At 38.5% G+C, this 16,885-nt stretch overlaps 6 protein-coding genes across 13 annotated transcripts in view; 3 read left to right on the plus strand and 3 right to left on the minus strand.

The window, feature by feature from the left end:
- The window catches only part of LOC143714418 (uncharacterized), a 703,153-nt gene that overhangs the window by 596,130 nt on the left and 90,138 nt on the right, over positions 1-16,885 (plus strand). The gene's annotated exons all lie outside the window — the stretch shown is intronic.
- The window catches only part of LOC143714414 (uncharacterized), a 1,189,624-nt gene that overhangs the window by 531,523 nt on the left and 641,216 nt on the right, over positions 1-16,885 (minus strand). The gene's annotated exons all lie outside the window — the stretch shown is intronic.
- LOC143714417 (uncharacterized) overlaps positions 1-16,885 on the plus strand; it is a 438,587-nt gene that overhangs the window by 331,511 nt on the left and 90,191 nt on the right. The window lies entirely within an intron of this gene.
- Positions 1-16,885, plus strand: part of LOC143714434 (uncharacterized) — a 429,922-nt gene that overhangs the window by 297,898 nt on the left and 115,139 nt on the right. The window lies entirely within an intron of this gene.
- LOC143714442 (uncharacterized) overlaps positions 1-16,885 on the minus strand; it is a 340,300-nt gene that overhangs the window by 211,756 nt on the left and 111,659 nt on the right. The window lies entirely within an intron of this gene.
- On the minus strand, positions 8,465-14,027 carry LOC143714375 (uncharacterized). The gene is made up of 2 exons (XM_077205487.1): positions 14,000-14,027; positions 8,465-10,971 (listed from the first exon to the last, which is right to left on the minus strand). Exons 1-2 carry the CDS (start codon positions 14,025-14,027, stop codon positions 8,465-8,467), a joined length of 2,535 nt encoding a protein of 844 aa, XP_077061602.1.

Genomic DNA, 16,885 nt, shown 5'->3' on the forward strand with positions numbered 1-16,885 from the left:
TTATGTGCATTTGCATTGAACATGCATTTACTCATCTCACTTGCACAAAAACATTCAGTATTCCTCAAAATGAATAAAAACAGTCAAATGCAATCTCAGAATTTTGTGCAAAAGTTTTATTATTAACTATGTTAAATTACACAAATATACTTTATGTATTTAATCTCACTTTATTAACCAATCTCTTTACTGCTGACCTACAATGTTCTAATTCAACCATACTAATAAGCAAAAATGACTTTAGATTAGGTTTAGAAATAAGAGTGTTGAACTTCCTTCTCCTGTATCCTATTGTTATTTAATCAAGAACAGCAGCAGCTGAAAGGTTTGTTTGAGCGGCGCCCTCTACTGTACAGTAGTAAATATGCATTTCCTTCAGCCTTAGGCTTATTCATTTAACTTTTGATGTAAAAGGGCCTTAACAATTGGCAAAAATAGATTGTTTTAGCTGTTATTAAAAAACAGACAAACAAGTCCATGCAGGTGAGAAAAAGTAACGCAAAAGTAATGTAACGCATTACTTTCCATAAAAAGTAACTAAGTAACGTACTTAGTTACTTTTTTGGGGAGTAACGCAATATTGTAATGCATTACTTTTAAAAGTAACTTTCCCCAACACTGCCCGTAACTGTCGTTTTAGCTGAGTGGAGCTCTGGGCATTTGCGGGAACAGCTTCGTGTTGCAATCACCAATCCGTTTCATTTTTTTTTCTACAGACAGTACTCACAAAGGTCTAACGATCAAGATTAACTTAAAAATTGCCCAGAGTTCTCCTTTAAGTGTTTACAGAGAACACCTACAACACAAACATGATGTGGAATTTTTATTTATGTTAATAAAAAGTAAAAGTACACAGCATATATAAAATTATCTGCACAATAACAAAATTATTATAAGTATACCAAAAACATTATAATAAATAAATAAATCTCTCAGTTATTAATTTTAAATAATTTTCAATCAATCATTTTCTCAGGCTACTTTCCTGCTGGGACACGTCCCCTCAGTCAGAGGGGCAAAACATCCTTAAGCATTACTGGCTTTAATAAGGGAAATTGCTAAAACAGGAGTAAAACAAGCAACAAAAATAGTTGCAGTTGGACTCGACACTTTTACAACTTACCAAAAAGACTGTGGTCAATGGACATTGACATATGCCCAGGAATCGGGTTAATAAAAACTGACAAGAACTTTAGTTATCCAGAATATTAGATGGTAAATATTTAATTGATGAGTTACCATATATGACCCAGGATATGATTTTACCCCTAAATTCAACATATTTTTAACCCATTCACTCCATGTTTTGCTGGCTGGATCCCAGCTGTTTCTGCAAATTGCAGCAATCTATCTGCTTCTCTTTTCTGTAACTTTTGGCAGTCTGTAAAACTATAGTTCTGGTTAAATCTATTTGTACAGTCGAACACACCGCTCTCAAGTTCATACCCTCTTATTCTGAAACCTCAGGTCTGACAAATTATTATTCATGGCCTGGCCCAACTGTACAACAGTTGCCTTCTCATGCCGATTTATGGCAGCATCTGTAAAAGAAAACAAGAAAGAATGTTTGTCAGTGGTTACTTGAGGTGGTTCTGGTTAAATAGCTTCAGACATACTACGTTCCATTGTTTCTGACAACAGCATCAGAAACAAGTGGGTGGTTTATTTAAATGGCGTCCCAGATAGCTTTGGAGGATTTTATGTTTGTTCAGAGCATTTTGTTTAGCAAACGAGGCACAGTATAATGGAAAGTTCGCAAAGAAACCGTTGTTCAAAGAAGCAGCGACTGTAGTAAATTAAGTAAATTATTAAGTAGATTATAAGTAATAATATTATAAAAATAAGTAAATTATTAACATTATAGGGGTTCATGTGACAGGCTATTTCAGGGTATACAAGGTATTTCTGTAAAGTTTCAGCTGTAAATGTATATGAAGGACAACTCTAGGAAGAGTGTATGATGGTCTTGAATGAGACATCAGAGGTAAATTGCAGCCTAATGCATTTTTAAAAGTTTTAATGTAAAAAAACAATAATAGCTTACCATGAAATGATGTAGTCTTTCCTTCACAAATGAATCCATTTGTCAAAAACATAAGTTTAACACATTTAGTACAACACAATTAATATATGCATGGGGGAAGTCATGGCCTAATGGTAACAGAGTTGGACTGGTGACCCAAAGGTTGCTGGTTCGATTCCAGAACCGGCAGGAATATGACTGAGGTGTCCTTGAGCAAGGCACCTAACCCCCAATCGCTCCTCGGGCAACACTCAAGGCTGCCTGCTGCTCCGGGTGTGTGTATCCACGTGTGTGTGTGTGTGTGTGTGTGTGTGTTCACTACTCACTACTCTGCTCCTAATGTTTGTGCGCTTACTTGGATGGGTTAAATGCAGAGATCAAATTCCAAGTATGGGTCACCATACTTGGCCGTCACTTTCATTCATTCATTTAAATACCAACACATTTTTAACAATACAAAGAGAGTTAAAAATCTGTGACCTTACCCTAAAGGCAATGATTATATTACATAGGGTTAGTATTTGGGCAGTTTTGTATGTCCATCTAGTGTTGGTGTCATCGGAAGTCTTCACAAGTGAGGCTGAATCCAAACTGGAAGTGGCTTAAAATCTAATAACCTTGGGATGGGCATACCAAGATAAAAACAGGAAATCAAAAGAAGAAAGATTAGCATAGCTGGAGAGCTACACAATTAATCATTAAAATATCACGATTTTGATTCACTCACTTATTCTTAATGACAATGATTCAGTTAGCTCTATTACACCGGTTTCACATCACGTGTATTTTGCACCATAGGTCCAGTAGTCCCGATTTTTGCTTACTTAGGTTTATGTGGTATAAAATTACAGTCAGATTTTTTTCAAGATCCCTTAGTAAATGTATTATTTGTTCTCATTGCTCAGAGAACAGAGAGTCTCTTTGGAATAGACTACATATGCTACAGTATTAGGGGTGTAACGATTTATTTGTTTTCTCGATGCATCGATTACAAATCCTGACGATGCATATGCATCGATCATGAAACATGTATTTTGAATCGTGAATCGTTTATTTCGGTCAATATTCAATTTAAAATGCTAAGAATTGAATAATTTGCGATTCTATAGCGATTCAGTGCTTTAAAATATATAAACATTAAATGACATGCGCAAATTAATGGAGGCTTTGTGCGGCGTCATTTCGCGTCCTCACAGCTCTCCTTCACAGATACTCTGCACTGTTTACCATCTTTCACTGGATTTCGCTCACGCTCGGTCCCATATAGCTCTCAACTACAGATGTTTGAGCAGTCCATGTTTGAGCTCTCCTCAGGACAGCCACTGAAGTTCACATGAGCAGATGACAGCTCTCTATCGAGAAAGCAAGTCTTGAGTCAACCCGATCAACCCATTGGTAAAGCTGCCATGTCATTGCGCTGGCACTGCTATGAAACAACGCCGTTATTTTCTTTAAGATAAGATACTGAAGTTTTACGGAAATGGGTCATAACCCGTCCTGAGCAGCTGAAGTAAAACCCCACTTATTCAAGGTTGCGCATTTATTACATGGAAAGAGCAAACGCATAATAGGTGTCTAAAATGCACACGCTTCCGATGAATGATGAATGAAATTTAACTTAATGTAGTTAAACTGTATGTACGAAGGAAACTGCTGAAATAAGTGCAATATTAATTGCACTGAAATAAGAGCGTGTGGTTTATCCATCACTCAGATGCGCATTAAAATTGCATTAATCGTTACTATAACACAAGTAGACACCCGGCACGTTTTCTTTCAGAATCATAAGGAAAATGTTCAGTATAAAGAGAAAACAAAGAGTATTACATGAGAAAAAGTTAGTTAAGGTTTAGTTGGGAAAGTTCATTTTAGTCTCACAATGAAAGGATGTTTAATGTACCAGGAACAGTTTAAGATTGTGTATCCATTAACACTATCCTACAAAATAGTTAGCATGATGAACAAACAATACTTTTAAAGATTAAATGATTTTGTTATCAAATACAACATATTAAGTAAAAAACAATATGGGTTTAGAAGTAATAGAACAACCTCACATGCATTAATATAATTTGTGGAGCAAATATCTAACGCAATAGAAAATAAACAATACACATTTGGGGTATTTTTAGACCATAAAAAAGCATTTGACACCGTCGACCATGACATCTTACTAGAGAAACTGAAAAAATATGGAGTAAGAGGGGTTGCTCACTCTTGGATAAGTAATTACTTAGAGAAAAGGCAACAATATGTCCAAATAGATAATTGCAAGTCACAACTGGTGCAGGTAACATGTGGGGTTCCCCAAGGCTCTGTGCTGGGCCCATTGCTTTTTCTGTTATTAATGATAAATATGAGGTTTCCAAAGTATTACAGCTGATATTATTTGCAGATAATACAAACTTATTTTGTTCTGGTGACAATCTGAAACAACTTTTGGATACAATGGGGAAAAAAATGGCACTACTAAAAAATTGGTTTGATTCGAATAAACTAACGTTAAATATAAGTAAAACAAAATGTATTGTATTCGGCAATCGTTTATCGAATACAATAGGTAAATTAATGATTAATGAAGTTGAAATAGAAAGAGTGCCAGCTATTAAATTTCTTGGAGTAATTATAGACAGTAAATTAAATTGGAAGCCCCATATATCTTATATTAAGAACAAGATTATTGGCTGTTAATGGCTGTTTGAACCTCTTTTGACAGCAATGACTTCAAGCAAGCACTTCTGGTAGCTCTGGATCAGACACAATGTTCACAAGGAATTTTTGACCATTCCTCTTGTTGGAAACTTTTTCTTCTGAAGTGTAGAAAACTCAGAAGCGAAGACCAGGAGACTTGGTAGTATCTTCAGCAGGATTCTTTATTGAGAACATGAGCTGTCGGTAGCTGCAGTCATCAAGTCTGAACTCAATAGCTAAAACACAGTGTTTATATCTTTTCAAGGGGGAGGGATTTACATATAGATGGGGACAATCTGAACAAAGCATGTAAATGAAGTATACAGGTTCAGGAACCTGCCCCACACTGAGAGTGTCAGCAATCCTAATCCAGTCAGCATAACAGAGTCATGTATAGATGGCAATCCAATCAGCCCGACTGTATCTCCCATACCTTCACATTATCATAGAAACAAAGACACCGCTGCATCTTGAGCTTAATGGCCAGGAAGTGCAGACAAAACCTAATGTCAGACACCTGAATTGCTTGACATTATCTTCTTTGAATCTCTTCTATGCCTGAAAATGGAAAACAGTGTGCAGAACTTTCTCAGTTAAAATACTATTGTATTGGAACCTAAATTAAACATTTCAATAAATTTGTAACACTACACTTAACAAAATGTTCTGCATTTTCTGTTTCTGAAGCCAGTCTGTGGTGGATTTCCTTCAATGTTTAGGGTCATTGTCCTGCTGCATCACCAAACTTCTACAAAGCTTCAGCTGATGGACAGCCACCTTGACATTATCCTGTAGGATACTTTGATAAACTTGGGAATTAAATTTCCGCTCAATGATGGCAAGTGGTCCAGGCCCTGAGGCAGAGAAGCAAGTCCTAATCATGATGTTCCCTCCACCACACCGTTTGGATGATTTTTTGATGTTGGCAAGCTGTGCCCTTTTTGTATTCTTCCCGAACAATTCAACTGTAGTTTCATCAGTCCATAAAACATTTTCCCAGTAGCAATGCAGTTTGCCAAGGTGCTCTTTGGCAAACTTTAGACAGAAAGCAATGTTTTTTTTGGGAGAGCAACGGGTTCGTCAATGGACGTTCAAAAATGTACATATGGTAAACTCATGAACAGTGATGTTTGCATGTTCCAGTGTCTTCAAGCCATTGGGCCCTATCATACACCCGATGCAAGGCAGCACCAGGCACAACGCAAGTGTTTTTTGCTAGTTTCAGCCCAATGCGGTTATCATTTTCACATCCTGAGCCACATTGTTTAAATAGCAAATGCATTTGTGCAAATTGCAAATTGCCTTTGTGCAAATAGCAAATTGCCTATTTGTTAGCCTATGGCTTGCTGGTCTGAAAACCAGGTGTGTTCAATGCGCATAATATCTATGTTCAGGCGCATTGTTGGCGCGTTGCTATTTTGAGGAACTGAAATACATCAAAATACACACACTGCTTGTAACACACATGGTTGCCCAGCACCACACACACATGCCAAATATAAAAAAATAAAAGGACTAAAATGTAAAAGATTAATATTGTGTACATAAAGATATGGTGGAATCTGGCTTGTCCCGTAGATGGTCTGCTTGTGCTTTAACCTCGCGCACGAGCAGATCAGATTAGCGTTCAGGTTTTTCCCTTGCTAATTCTACCATGTAAATAGTGAATCCTTTACATTACTTTACACAAACTCATCGCTTTGCTTCTGAAGGCCTTTATTAACCCTCCATAGCCGTGGAGCACTTTTATGATGGCTTAGCATAAATATCAGCAGTACGTCACATTCCTTGCATAAGTTGCGCTTAGACTTAAGTCAAATCCATATGTCTGTTCGGCCGGAAGCTAGTTATTTTACTTTATAAAGTAATTATAAAGTTCTTATGCATCGCTTCACTTCAGAAGAACTTTATTAACCCCCTGGAGACACGTGGAGCACTTTTATCATGGATAGATGCACTTTTATGGACTGTGTTGTATTTTTATCCCGCTGTAACCAATAAATCATTATCAAACACCCATAATCTGCTGCAATTAAATATTGCCCTTACCTGTTAGATTAAGGATGTCGATTCAGGGTCCTCGGCAGTGCCTATCACAAGTTCAATCTTGAATTCGAATACACTGGGCGTTTGCCATATTAATATTTCATTACAAAAAATCATGAAATATTGATAGGAAAAAATTACTCTTAGACTGTTTAAAAAGTTTTACGAATCACCACAACATGATTTCGTTTTATTTAAAAAGATTCAGAATAACACAAAGACAAAAATTCCAAAGGCTAAAATTACATAAACATGTAAAAGTCCTTACCCGAAATGTAGCCCCGAAAAAAAAAAACACTTTGGACTTAAAAGTTTGGACAAACTTTGGACTTATCCTAGTCCTTCATTAACATCGGTTTGCAGAAGCACATATTCAAAATATCTATTTTCTTTTCACACCTATTTTATGCAGCTCATACACAAAAGCTTTATTTTGTAAGTTTGACTATCGCAGCCCCTTTGACCTTTCTCTAGTTGCACACATTTTCTAAGTCTAAGGCAAACAATGTTCACAGTTCCCTTTAGAAAATACATGTGGTCCTAACAACCTAAACAAATCAAGTCCACATACACCCACACACATAACACCTCTAACAATGACCCTTAATTTTGCAGGCCAAGCTCAAATTAGGCTTTAAGTAATTTGAGCTTGTCCTGCAAATTCAACACATCCTCATTTGAGCAGTTTATTTCAGTTTGCAATGTGTATTATTTTCCTATTTAATCGTTCAATTTATTTGTTCATTTTATTAAATGCTGTGCACGATGAATCAGTCCATTTCAAAGTCCATTGAGAATTAGTGGAAGATATTCGCCAGCGCCTTTCTCTCCTTCTTCTCCGTCTTGCAAGCTTTAACATTTCTTATTTCTGCGTCATCTCCATCCCTTACATCTTACATCCGTTACAAAGCATGCAGATAGTCTTTAATATACACAATTTGTTTAGAAGTAGATTTTTCTGGGAATTTATCAGAAGAAGATTTATCAGAAGAGTTTAATCATTTGCTCTCCAATATTTATTACAACTTCAAAACAGAAACAGCGATTCACTGCCATTATAAGCTCATTATAAAGACCCACAACATTTTTTAATACAGCTCTGATTGTATTCGACTGAAAGAAGAATGTCAAACACACATAGGATGACTTGATGGTGAGTAAATCATGGGCTAATTCTCCTTTTTGGGTGAACTATCTCTTTAAAATGCTTTCTCAATGGATCTGCCAGCACTGTGTAGTAATGTTGTTGCGTGATCGAGATCGGCCCACGAGTAAACCCTGTCTAGTATTGCTCTGAGATTATAAACTGTTTGCGCTGCGCAGCTCAGACGAGTAGTGTGGTTTCATTCTGCTTTTGTTTGCCGTGTGATGTTTCTCGTACGCAGCAGAAATGGCAGCTCTCTCTGTAAAATGTGACCATTTACTCGCAGTCTAGAGCCCTGTGTAGTGCTGTATTTCTGCTTTACATTAGCACCATCTACTGTCAGAGAGTGAATTTGTAGGTTTTTTGCATTGGTCTGAACTGACAAATTACACATTCCTGTTGATTGAACACAGTTAATAGATACCAATCAATCAACAAAGTGTCCTGTGTTCACCACACACTGGCTATAGGTGGAGAGGAGAGATTTGGCTATAGAGTGATGTGTGGCTAACTTACACAGAAGAGACTTTGTTGCTCAGCACATGAAAATAAACTACTCACTAAGATCTCAGACTGTGTTTAAGTGGTTTCTCCACTGTGTGGATCCTCATGTGTCGCTTCAGTTTACTTTTAAAATAGAAACTCGATCCGCACTGATCACACGTGTGCGGCTTCTCTCTGCTGTGGATCCTCTCATGTCTTTTCAGATATGATGATCGACTGAATCTCTTGTCACAGTGTGAACACTTGTAACGTTTTTCTCGAATGTGAATTCTCTGGTGTTGTTTTAAATCGCTCACTGTAGTAAAAGTCTTCTCACACTCAACGCACATGTACTCTCTCACACTAGTATGAATTTTCTCATGTTTATGTAAATATTGCAGCAGTGAAAAACTCTTTCCACACACAGAACATGAATGTGGCTTCTCCTTCATATGAACTGTCAGGTGTTTCTTCAGGTTTGATGCACAAAGAAATGTTTTGCCGCATTGATCACATGTGAACGGCTTCTCTCCGGTGTGGATCATCATGTGACGCTCAAGATTTTGTCTGGTTGTGAAACTGTTTCCACACTGATCACATGTGAACGGCTTCTCTCCAGTGTGGATCCTCATGTGAATCTCAAGACTATATTTGGTTGTGAAACTCTTTCCACACTGAGTGCAGGTGAAAGATTTATTGGCTTTTCTTTTCTTGAAAAATGTCTGTTTAGTTTTTGAGCGACTCAAAGGTTTTTCTCCAGGTTTGACATGATGTTCCTCCTTCACTTCACTCAGTTCTTCTCTCTCCTCCTTCACTTCAATCAGTTCTTCTCTCTCCTCCTTCACTTCACTCAGTTCTTCACTCTCCTCCTTCACTTCTCTCAGTTCTTCACTCTCCTCCTTCACTTCACTCAGTTCTTCTCTCTCCTCCTTCACGTCACTCAGTTCTTCTCTCTCCTCCTTCACTTCACTCAGTTCTTCACTCTCCTCCTTCACTTCTCTCAGTTCTTCTCTCTCCTCCTTCACTTCACTCAGTTCTTCTCTCTCCTCCTTCACTTCACTCAGTTCTTCACTCTCCTCCTTCACTTCACTCAGTTCTTCACTCTCCTCCTTCACTTCACTCAGTTCTTCACTCTCCTCCTTCACTTCACTCAGTTCTTCACTCTCCTCCTTCACTTCACTCAGTTCTTCTCTCTCCTCCTTCACTTCACTCAGTTCTTCTCTCTCCTCCTTCACTTCACTCAGTTCTTCACTCTCCTCCTTCACTTCACTCAGTTCTTCACTCTCCTCCTTCACTTCACTCAGTTCTTCACTCTCCTCCTTCACTTCACTCAGTTCTTCACTCTCCTCCTTCACTTCACTCAGTTCTTCACTCTCCTCCTTCACTTCTCTCAGTTCTTCTCTCTCCTCCTTCACGTCACTCAGTTCTTCTCTCTCCTCCTTCACTTCACTCAGTTCTTCACTCTCCTCCTTCACTTCACTCAGTTCTTCACTCTCCTCCTTCACTTCACTCAGTTCTTCACTCTCCTCCTTCACTTCACTCAGTTCTTCACTCTCCTCCTTCACTTCACTCAGTTCTTCACTCTCCTCCTTCACTTCACTCAGTTCTTCACTCTCCTCCTTCACTTCACTCAGTTCTTCTCTCTCCTCCTTCACTTCACTCAGTTCTTCTCTCTCCTCCTTCACTTCACTCAGTTCTTCACTCTCCTCCTTCACTTCTCTCAGTTCTTCTCTCTCCTCCTTCACTTCACTCAGTTCTTCACTCTCCTCCTTCACTTCACTCAGTTCTTCTCTCTCCTCCTTCACTTCACTCAGTTCTTCTCTCTCCTCCTTCACTTCACTCAGTTCTTCACTCTCCTCCTTCACTTCACTCAGTTCTTCACTCTCCTCCTTCACTTCACTCAGTTCTTCACTCTCCTCCTTCACTTCACTCAGTTCTTCACTCTCCTCCTTCACTTCACTCAGTTCTTCACTCTCCTCCTTCACTTCACTCAGTTCTTCACTCTCCTCCTTCACTTCACTCAGTTCTTCACTCTCCTCCTTCACTTCACTCAGTTCTTCACTCTCCTCCTTCACTTCACTCAGTTCTTCACTCTCCTCCTTCACTTCACTCAGTTCTTCTCTCTCCTCCTTCACTTCACTCAGTTCTTCTCTCTCCTCCTTCACTTCACTCAGTTCTTCACTCTCCTCCTTCACTTCTCTCAGTTCTTCTCTCTCCTCCTTCACTTCACTCAGTTCTTCACTCTCCTCCTTCACTTCACTCAGTTCTTCTCTCTCCTCCTTCACTTCACTCAGTTCTTCACTCTCCTCCTTCACTTCACTCAGTTCTTCACTCTCCTCCTTCACTTCACTCAGTTCTTCACTCTCCTCCTTCACTTCACTCAGTTCTTCACTCTCCTCCTTCACTTCACTCAGTTCTTCACTCTCCTCCTTCACTTCACTCAGTTCTTCTCTCTCCTCCTTCACTTCACTCAGTTCTTCTCTCTCCTCCTTCACTTCACTCAGTTCTTCTCTCTCCTCCTTCACTTCACTCAGTTCTTCTCTCTCCTCCTTCACTTCACTCAGTTCTTCACTCTCCTCCTTCACTTCTCTCAGTTATTCTCTCTCCTCCTTCACTTCACTCAGTTCTTCACTCTCCTCCTTCACTTCTCTCAGTTCTTCTCTCTCCTCGCTCTCTTCCATCAAGTCTGACATGAAAGAAACAAATATTACATTTCATTTTCAGTCCATCAAAATATTTCAAAGATAAATATAAAGTGAGAGGACAAGAAACTGAGCCCTGATGTAATGGTAGAAAGTAGACAACTGTTATAAAATATTATGATAATTTGATGCCTTTTTATAAATTTATTATATGCCCTTAAACTTTCCATGAATAAGGAAAATTTATCTTCAAATTATTGTTTTTAAAACATTATAGGCACAAATCCCATGTTTCTTTAACAACAACTATTAAATATATTTGATCAATGACACAATTACCTAACATAATATTAACATTTAAATATACAATACTGGCATGTTTCGACACCAACTTTGAGATTGATATTTATTTTACTAAAAATGTTTTAATTATTAATGGCCGTTCGCTCTAGACTTTTCCTTGCATTGACTTCCATTCATACGCATGTGAAAGTGGGACACCAGAAACACAAGCTTAAGTGAATAACCCTGTGAGAAATAACACAAGCATTTAGCATTCAAGTGGAGTGGATTGTTTATTTTTAAATCTTGAATTATTATTATTTGTTATATGTGTAAGGTCCACCCACTTGCCCAACACCGGAATCCAATGGTATGGTCGAAGGAATTCAGCGTGTATGTCTTTTCGGCGTTCTCTGGAAAAATCACTTTAATTTATTAAACAGTTGATCTCGAATTTTAATTCTGACTCCATGAAGAATTTAATCTGACTCCAAATTTAAGTGACTCTTTGTTTTACAAGCTTTCTATCCTTACAGCTGATCCTCAGATTAGTTGCGATTTAATTTAGACCAAAGATTATTCTGTGCATTTCATAACTTCAAATGTTCGTTCATTAAGGACCTGGTGTCACTTTGAGACGTCACGTCGCGAATGTGCGCTCACGATCACAAACTAGCCAGTCCTAAAATAGTCAGAGGGTGCAGCGCAACCTATCTTACCCTACGCAGCCGCTCACTGCTGACTCATAGGTGTAATTTTTCGTAATAGTTGCAGCGTACAACATGCTAAGTGAGGAGATAGTCAAAATCAAAAAGTCTAATGATGTGCCCCATGCTCCATTCATTAGTGCCTTAGGTGTGATCTATCCTGGACAGAGATTTGCGGAAACATCAGACTGCACATAATCTACTAGAAATAATGATTTCAGAAAACTTCAGAATAATCAAGGTTAACATTTATTTTTCCAGGCAGAGTTAAACATCAAAATAAAATAATTATAAAGAATACCTAGTACACAACTGATCAGCCTATAAAAAACATTCATAATACAATATCAAAAATAGTTTCAAAGAGTCATCATACCTGGCAATAGAGACACACAGTAACAGTGTGGGAAGTTCTGTTTACAGATGCTTCCTTGAGTGGTTTGCCAATTCTCTTTAAATACCCCAGAGAAACAGAAGAACAATAAACATCTAGCACCCAAATATTTACTCAGCTTTTACTGGACCCTTTCTCGTGACCCAAGTGGTCAAGCCTGAGTTTGGGGGATAAAGACAAATGGTTATCAACAATCTTTATTGGGGCATCTCCCACAACAGAAGAACAGGCATTGTTTTCTTTTTCTGATTGTTCTGCTGCTGCGGGAATGAAACAACTTTACCACTCGCACCAGAAGTATTTATTTTGCCCTAACGTCACACAGCTGGAGGGAGGAGGTTTGTGAGATTTGCATGACTGACTGAGCCCTGAAGGAGAGGAGATAGTGTGCTTCGTCAGGAACACAGCATGTGGGGAAGAGATCAGATTGGGCCAGTTGTGTTGTGCTCTCTGTCCCACAGATCTCCTTTCTAGATTAGTGAGTTTTTATTGTTTTATTGCAGATTCGACTTCTTGAATACAGTCTTAGGAAAATTCCATCCTTACATATGTTAAATGTATGTTTGTAAAAAAGCTGCCGCAGAGTGGGACGTCATTTCACGACCGTTGCAGTGTCTGTAGACATTTTACACGCTCAAAGTGTAGAGTGGCTTTAACTAGCTTTAAATGAACTATTTTTATTAGCATTATCTGTGTCCTACATGTTTCACTCAACCCTGTGTTACTCCTGACATGATTTTCCTCCTTTTAAAAGCAGAGCATTTCTTAAAACTGTGACACTCAGGAAGTGACATCATCTGGGCTCTTTCTACTGCATGATGGGAAGACAAGAATCTCAACCCATTGTCTCAGTTTTACACAGACTGTAGCATTGACTGTATTCATAAACCCTGTTACCAAAGTTACTGTAAGAAGAATCTCTATAACTATGAATAACTTATGATATTTAACAAATACAACTTCATCAGTAACTTGGTGTTTACTGATTATTCCTAAAAAAATATTTTGTGAACTATGTTGAAAATGACTAAAATTCTAGTAACGTTGTTGCAAATTGGAACCAGATATAAAGTAAATGTAAAATAAAACAGTTAAAATAGCCACTGACCATTTGTTGAAAAAACCCCAGAACATTCTGTACCATTTCATAGTTTAACTGTTTATCTAAATGTGATGAAGTGCTTGAACTGTTTATTGAAACTTTTAGAATATCGTGCAAAAGTTATAATTTTTATGATTATGGCTTACAGCTTATATAGCTTATGAAAACCCCAAATACAAAAACTCAGAAAAAGGATTTTGAATACAGAAATGTCAGTCCTCTGAAAAGTATAATCATGTATGTCTAAATATATTAGTTTCACCTTTTAATTTTATTACTGAAAAACATGAATCTAATTTTTCAAGTTTCCCCTGTAAATCTGATGAAGTGCTTGAATGTTTCTAACATGAATGTTCTCCAGCATGATGAATGAATGAAGAATAAACACCAACCTCTTTGTTCTTCAGGATCTTCAGTGTGTTTCATTCTGCAGGTTCTGGATCACTCGTGTTCTCACTGTCCTCTTTAATAAACTCAGTCTTTACAGATTTCAGCTCTTCCTGATGCTTTCATGCTCGTCTTCACTTGTAGCTGATGGGAATTTACAGCATTTATTGGAGAATTACAGTGGGAGGAGCTTTGCTGATGATGTGATTGCAGTGGGAGGAGCTTCACTGATGATGTGATTACAGTGGGAGGAGCTTCACTGATGATGTGACTGCTGTGGGAGGAGCTTCACTGATGATGTGATTGCAGTGGGAGGAGCTTCACTGATGATGTGATTGCAGTGGGAGGAGCTTCACTGATGATGTGACTGCTGTGGGAGGAGTTTCACTGATGATGTATACCAGTGTGGGAGGAGCTGATCAGCCAAAATCAAAAATATCAATTACGGAGTTTGTTTTTATAATAAATGACACTTCTAAGCATTTATGTCTGTCTATCTATTCATTGTACAGTAACTGATGCCATTATCATTATTTGTATTGCTAATCCTAACATATAGTTTATGCATATACAACCAATACCCTCAGTCTGGTGACGCCAATGAAATTAGTTTTAAGTGGCAATTTACAGGAGATCTGAAGACATCAGCATAATAAATGAGGTGAAAACAGGAACTATTGTCATGAAATAAAGAGTGTTTTCAGCAGATCTGTTAATATTGATGATCCTCAGACTATCAACACTCATCCAACAAGACATTCAGGATCATCAGCAGATCATCTCACTTTATTCTGAGTGTTTGCTGTTAGAAACACATTATTTGAGACAGAAAGATGACAAAAGCCTGATGTACACACGACAGTATCACCGGAATCGAATTCTCTTTCGCGCTTGAACGAACAAGAACACACCAGAAGTGCCAAAATGTCCGTTTTATAAGTATCCTCATAAGAGCAGTCAAATATAGTATTAAATGAACGTAAAGAGTTGTTAATCTTGTAAAAAAATAAATTATCGATTGACAGCACTACTGCTAACATTACTGCATACTGCTATGTGTAGTGCTATCCCCCAATAAGTCAAAGGCCCAGTGCTTTCTGCAATTGGGTCGGGTCATGTTCACACTGTAGACGAACTGTACCAGAGTTCATTTGGAACCGTACCAAGACCACCTCTTCAGCTGGGTCTCGGCCCGGGTGTTTGGTCCGCACCCGAGTGCAATTGTTGCATTCAAACCTGCCCAAAAGATCCGCACCAAGGCGGGAAACAAACTTGAGTTCAATTCAGTTCAATCGACCCAAACAAGGCAGGTGTGAATACACCCTTAGCAGGATGGAGTTTAGACACAGACTGACAAACACAGATTAACACTGATTAACAGAACACAGGTGATACAAATTACAATAATGAGCGTTCCTGCAAAATTTGCCTAAAACGCCTAAAAAAGGCCTACCCAATTTAAATTGCATGCTGTTCTTGAACCATTTGGAGTATATGCATGATTTTGGTTTCTTTTGAAAGGTGACACTCAGAGGTTTGTTCCTACATAGTCAGAATCACTGTAAGTCTTACTGGTATTGAGTAATAGAACTTTGAACACAATGTAAAATGACCAAAAAAAATCCGCCTACATTTTTTTTTGTAAACAGATGCCTGCAGATAACTACAGCTGAGAGCTATTAGCTGGAAAACATAATGGGATCACAGCATGAAGCCTTACCAAACCCAGTTTAAAATTTTATAACAATAGCTTAGAAAATGAGTGTTTTACACCTGTTTATCTAAGTGTATGTCTAGGCGCTTCCCAAAAAAGGCCACTTGGAGACTCCAAAGGACCCTTTGTGCCCATAGACACATAAAATGCTGCCATTCTTGAATGCTTTACTCTGCAGTCATAATTTTGGGCTCTAATGAAAGGTTACACTTAGGGCTATTATATTCCTTATATTCCTGAATCCAGATTCACTGGCAATAATTGCTGACACATAGTAACTGAAGCATAAACACATTACAGTGTTTTTTTTTTTTTTCTCAATTCTTGAAACCAAACTTTCTACAAAAAAAGAGACAAAACAAGTGCTATGGTACTAAAACACTTTAATATTTGAACTCACATTTCACATCATATTTTTCTGAATCCAAGAAAATATCTCTTCCAGGGGCACATCTACTCAAACAAAACTATGAGAGCTCTAAAACAGATTTCACCTAACATTTTTCAAAGGTTATTTGCAACATGCCAATCATTATAGCAATCCCGATTTGGGACAAAGCACAAAGGCACGTCGCAGGAGGAGCACCTTATTGGCGTCTTTGCCTGGCAGTGTCTGCACCTCAGACGACCTGCAGTGCTGTGTCCACTGATGTGCACAGGCTTGTGATGTGCTGTGTGTGGAGTGTGGGATGGAGCAGGTCTGCCAGCTGCTGCTGCCAGCTCCTCAACAAGCGTCTCCCTAAAGGCCTTCTGGTGCATGGGTACCTCTCCTTTACCTTTACAGATATCCTTGTGAAGAAGGAAGGCATTCACAACCGCAATGTCTATGAAGTGATAAAAAAATGTCTTGTACCACTTCCGGGTCTTGTGGATGACTTTATAATAACCTATCAGGGCATCAGATAGGTCCACTCCACCCATGCACCTGTTTGGACATAAAAAAAACAACATTGAGATTTTTTATCTAATTTCAAATAGCATAAAAGATTGTTGATTATATAATACATACCGGTTGTACTCCTTCACTGCTGGTGGAACAGAGATGTCCTTCAACACCCAGCGCCCATCTGGATCCCTGACTCTCCTCTGAACAGTGTCCCCCGCATGGGCTGTGTGGAGTGTGGAACACATAAACACATCCCTTGTGTCTCGCCACTGGACAAAGAGGAGGGAGTCCTTTCGGATCCATCTTATACTGCCACGGGGAGATTTCGAGTCCAGAACATTGATTTTTGGAAAACCAAGTCTGTTTGTGCGTATGGTTCCGCAC

Source organism: Siphateles boraxobius, unplaced genomic scaffold (assembly GCF_051911475.1).
Source record: "Siphateles boraxobius isolate OS27281-9 unplaced genomic scaffold, OSU_SipBor_1 54, whole genome shotgun sequence".
Lineage (NCBI taxonomy): Eukaryota > Metazoa > Chordata > Actinopteri > Cypriniformes > Leuciscidae > Siphateles > Siphateles boraxobius.

Bases quoted from the DNA above. Each gene is read 5' to 3' on its own strand.
- LOC143714375 (XM_077205487.1), bottom strand. From the start codon at position 14,027: ATGAAAGCATCAGGAAGAGCTGAAATCT. The intron at 10,972-13,999 runs GTAAAGACTGAG...AACTGAGAGAAG, and splicing joins ATCAGGAAGAGCTGAAATCT to TGAAGGAGGAGAGTGAAGAA.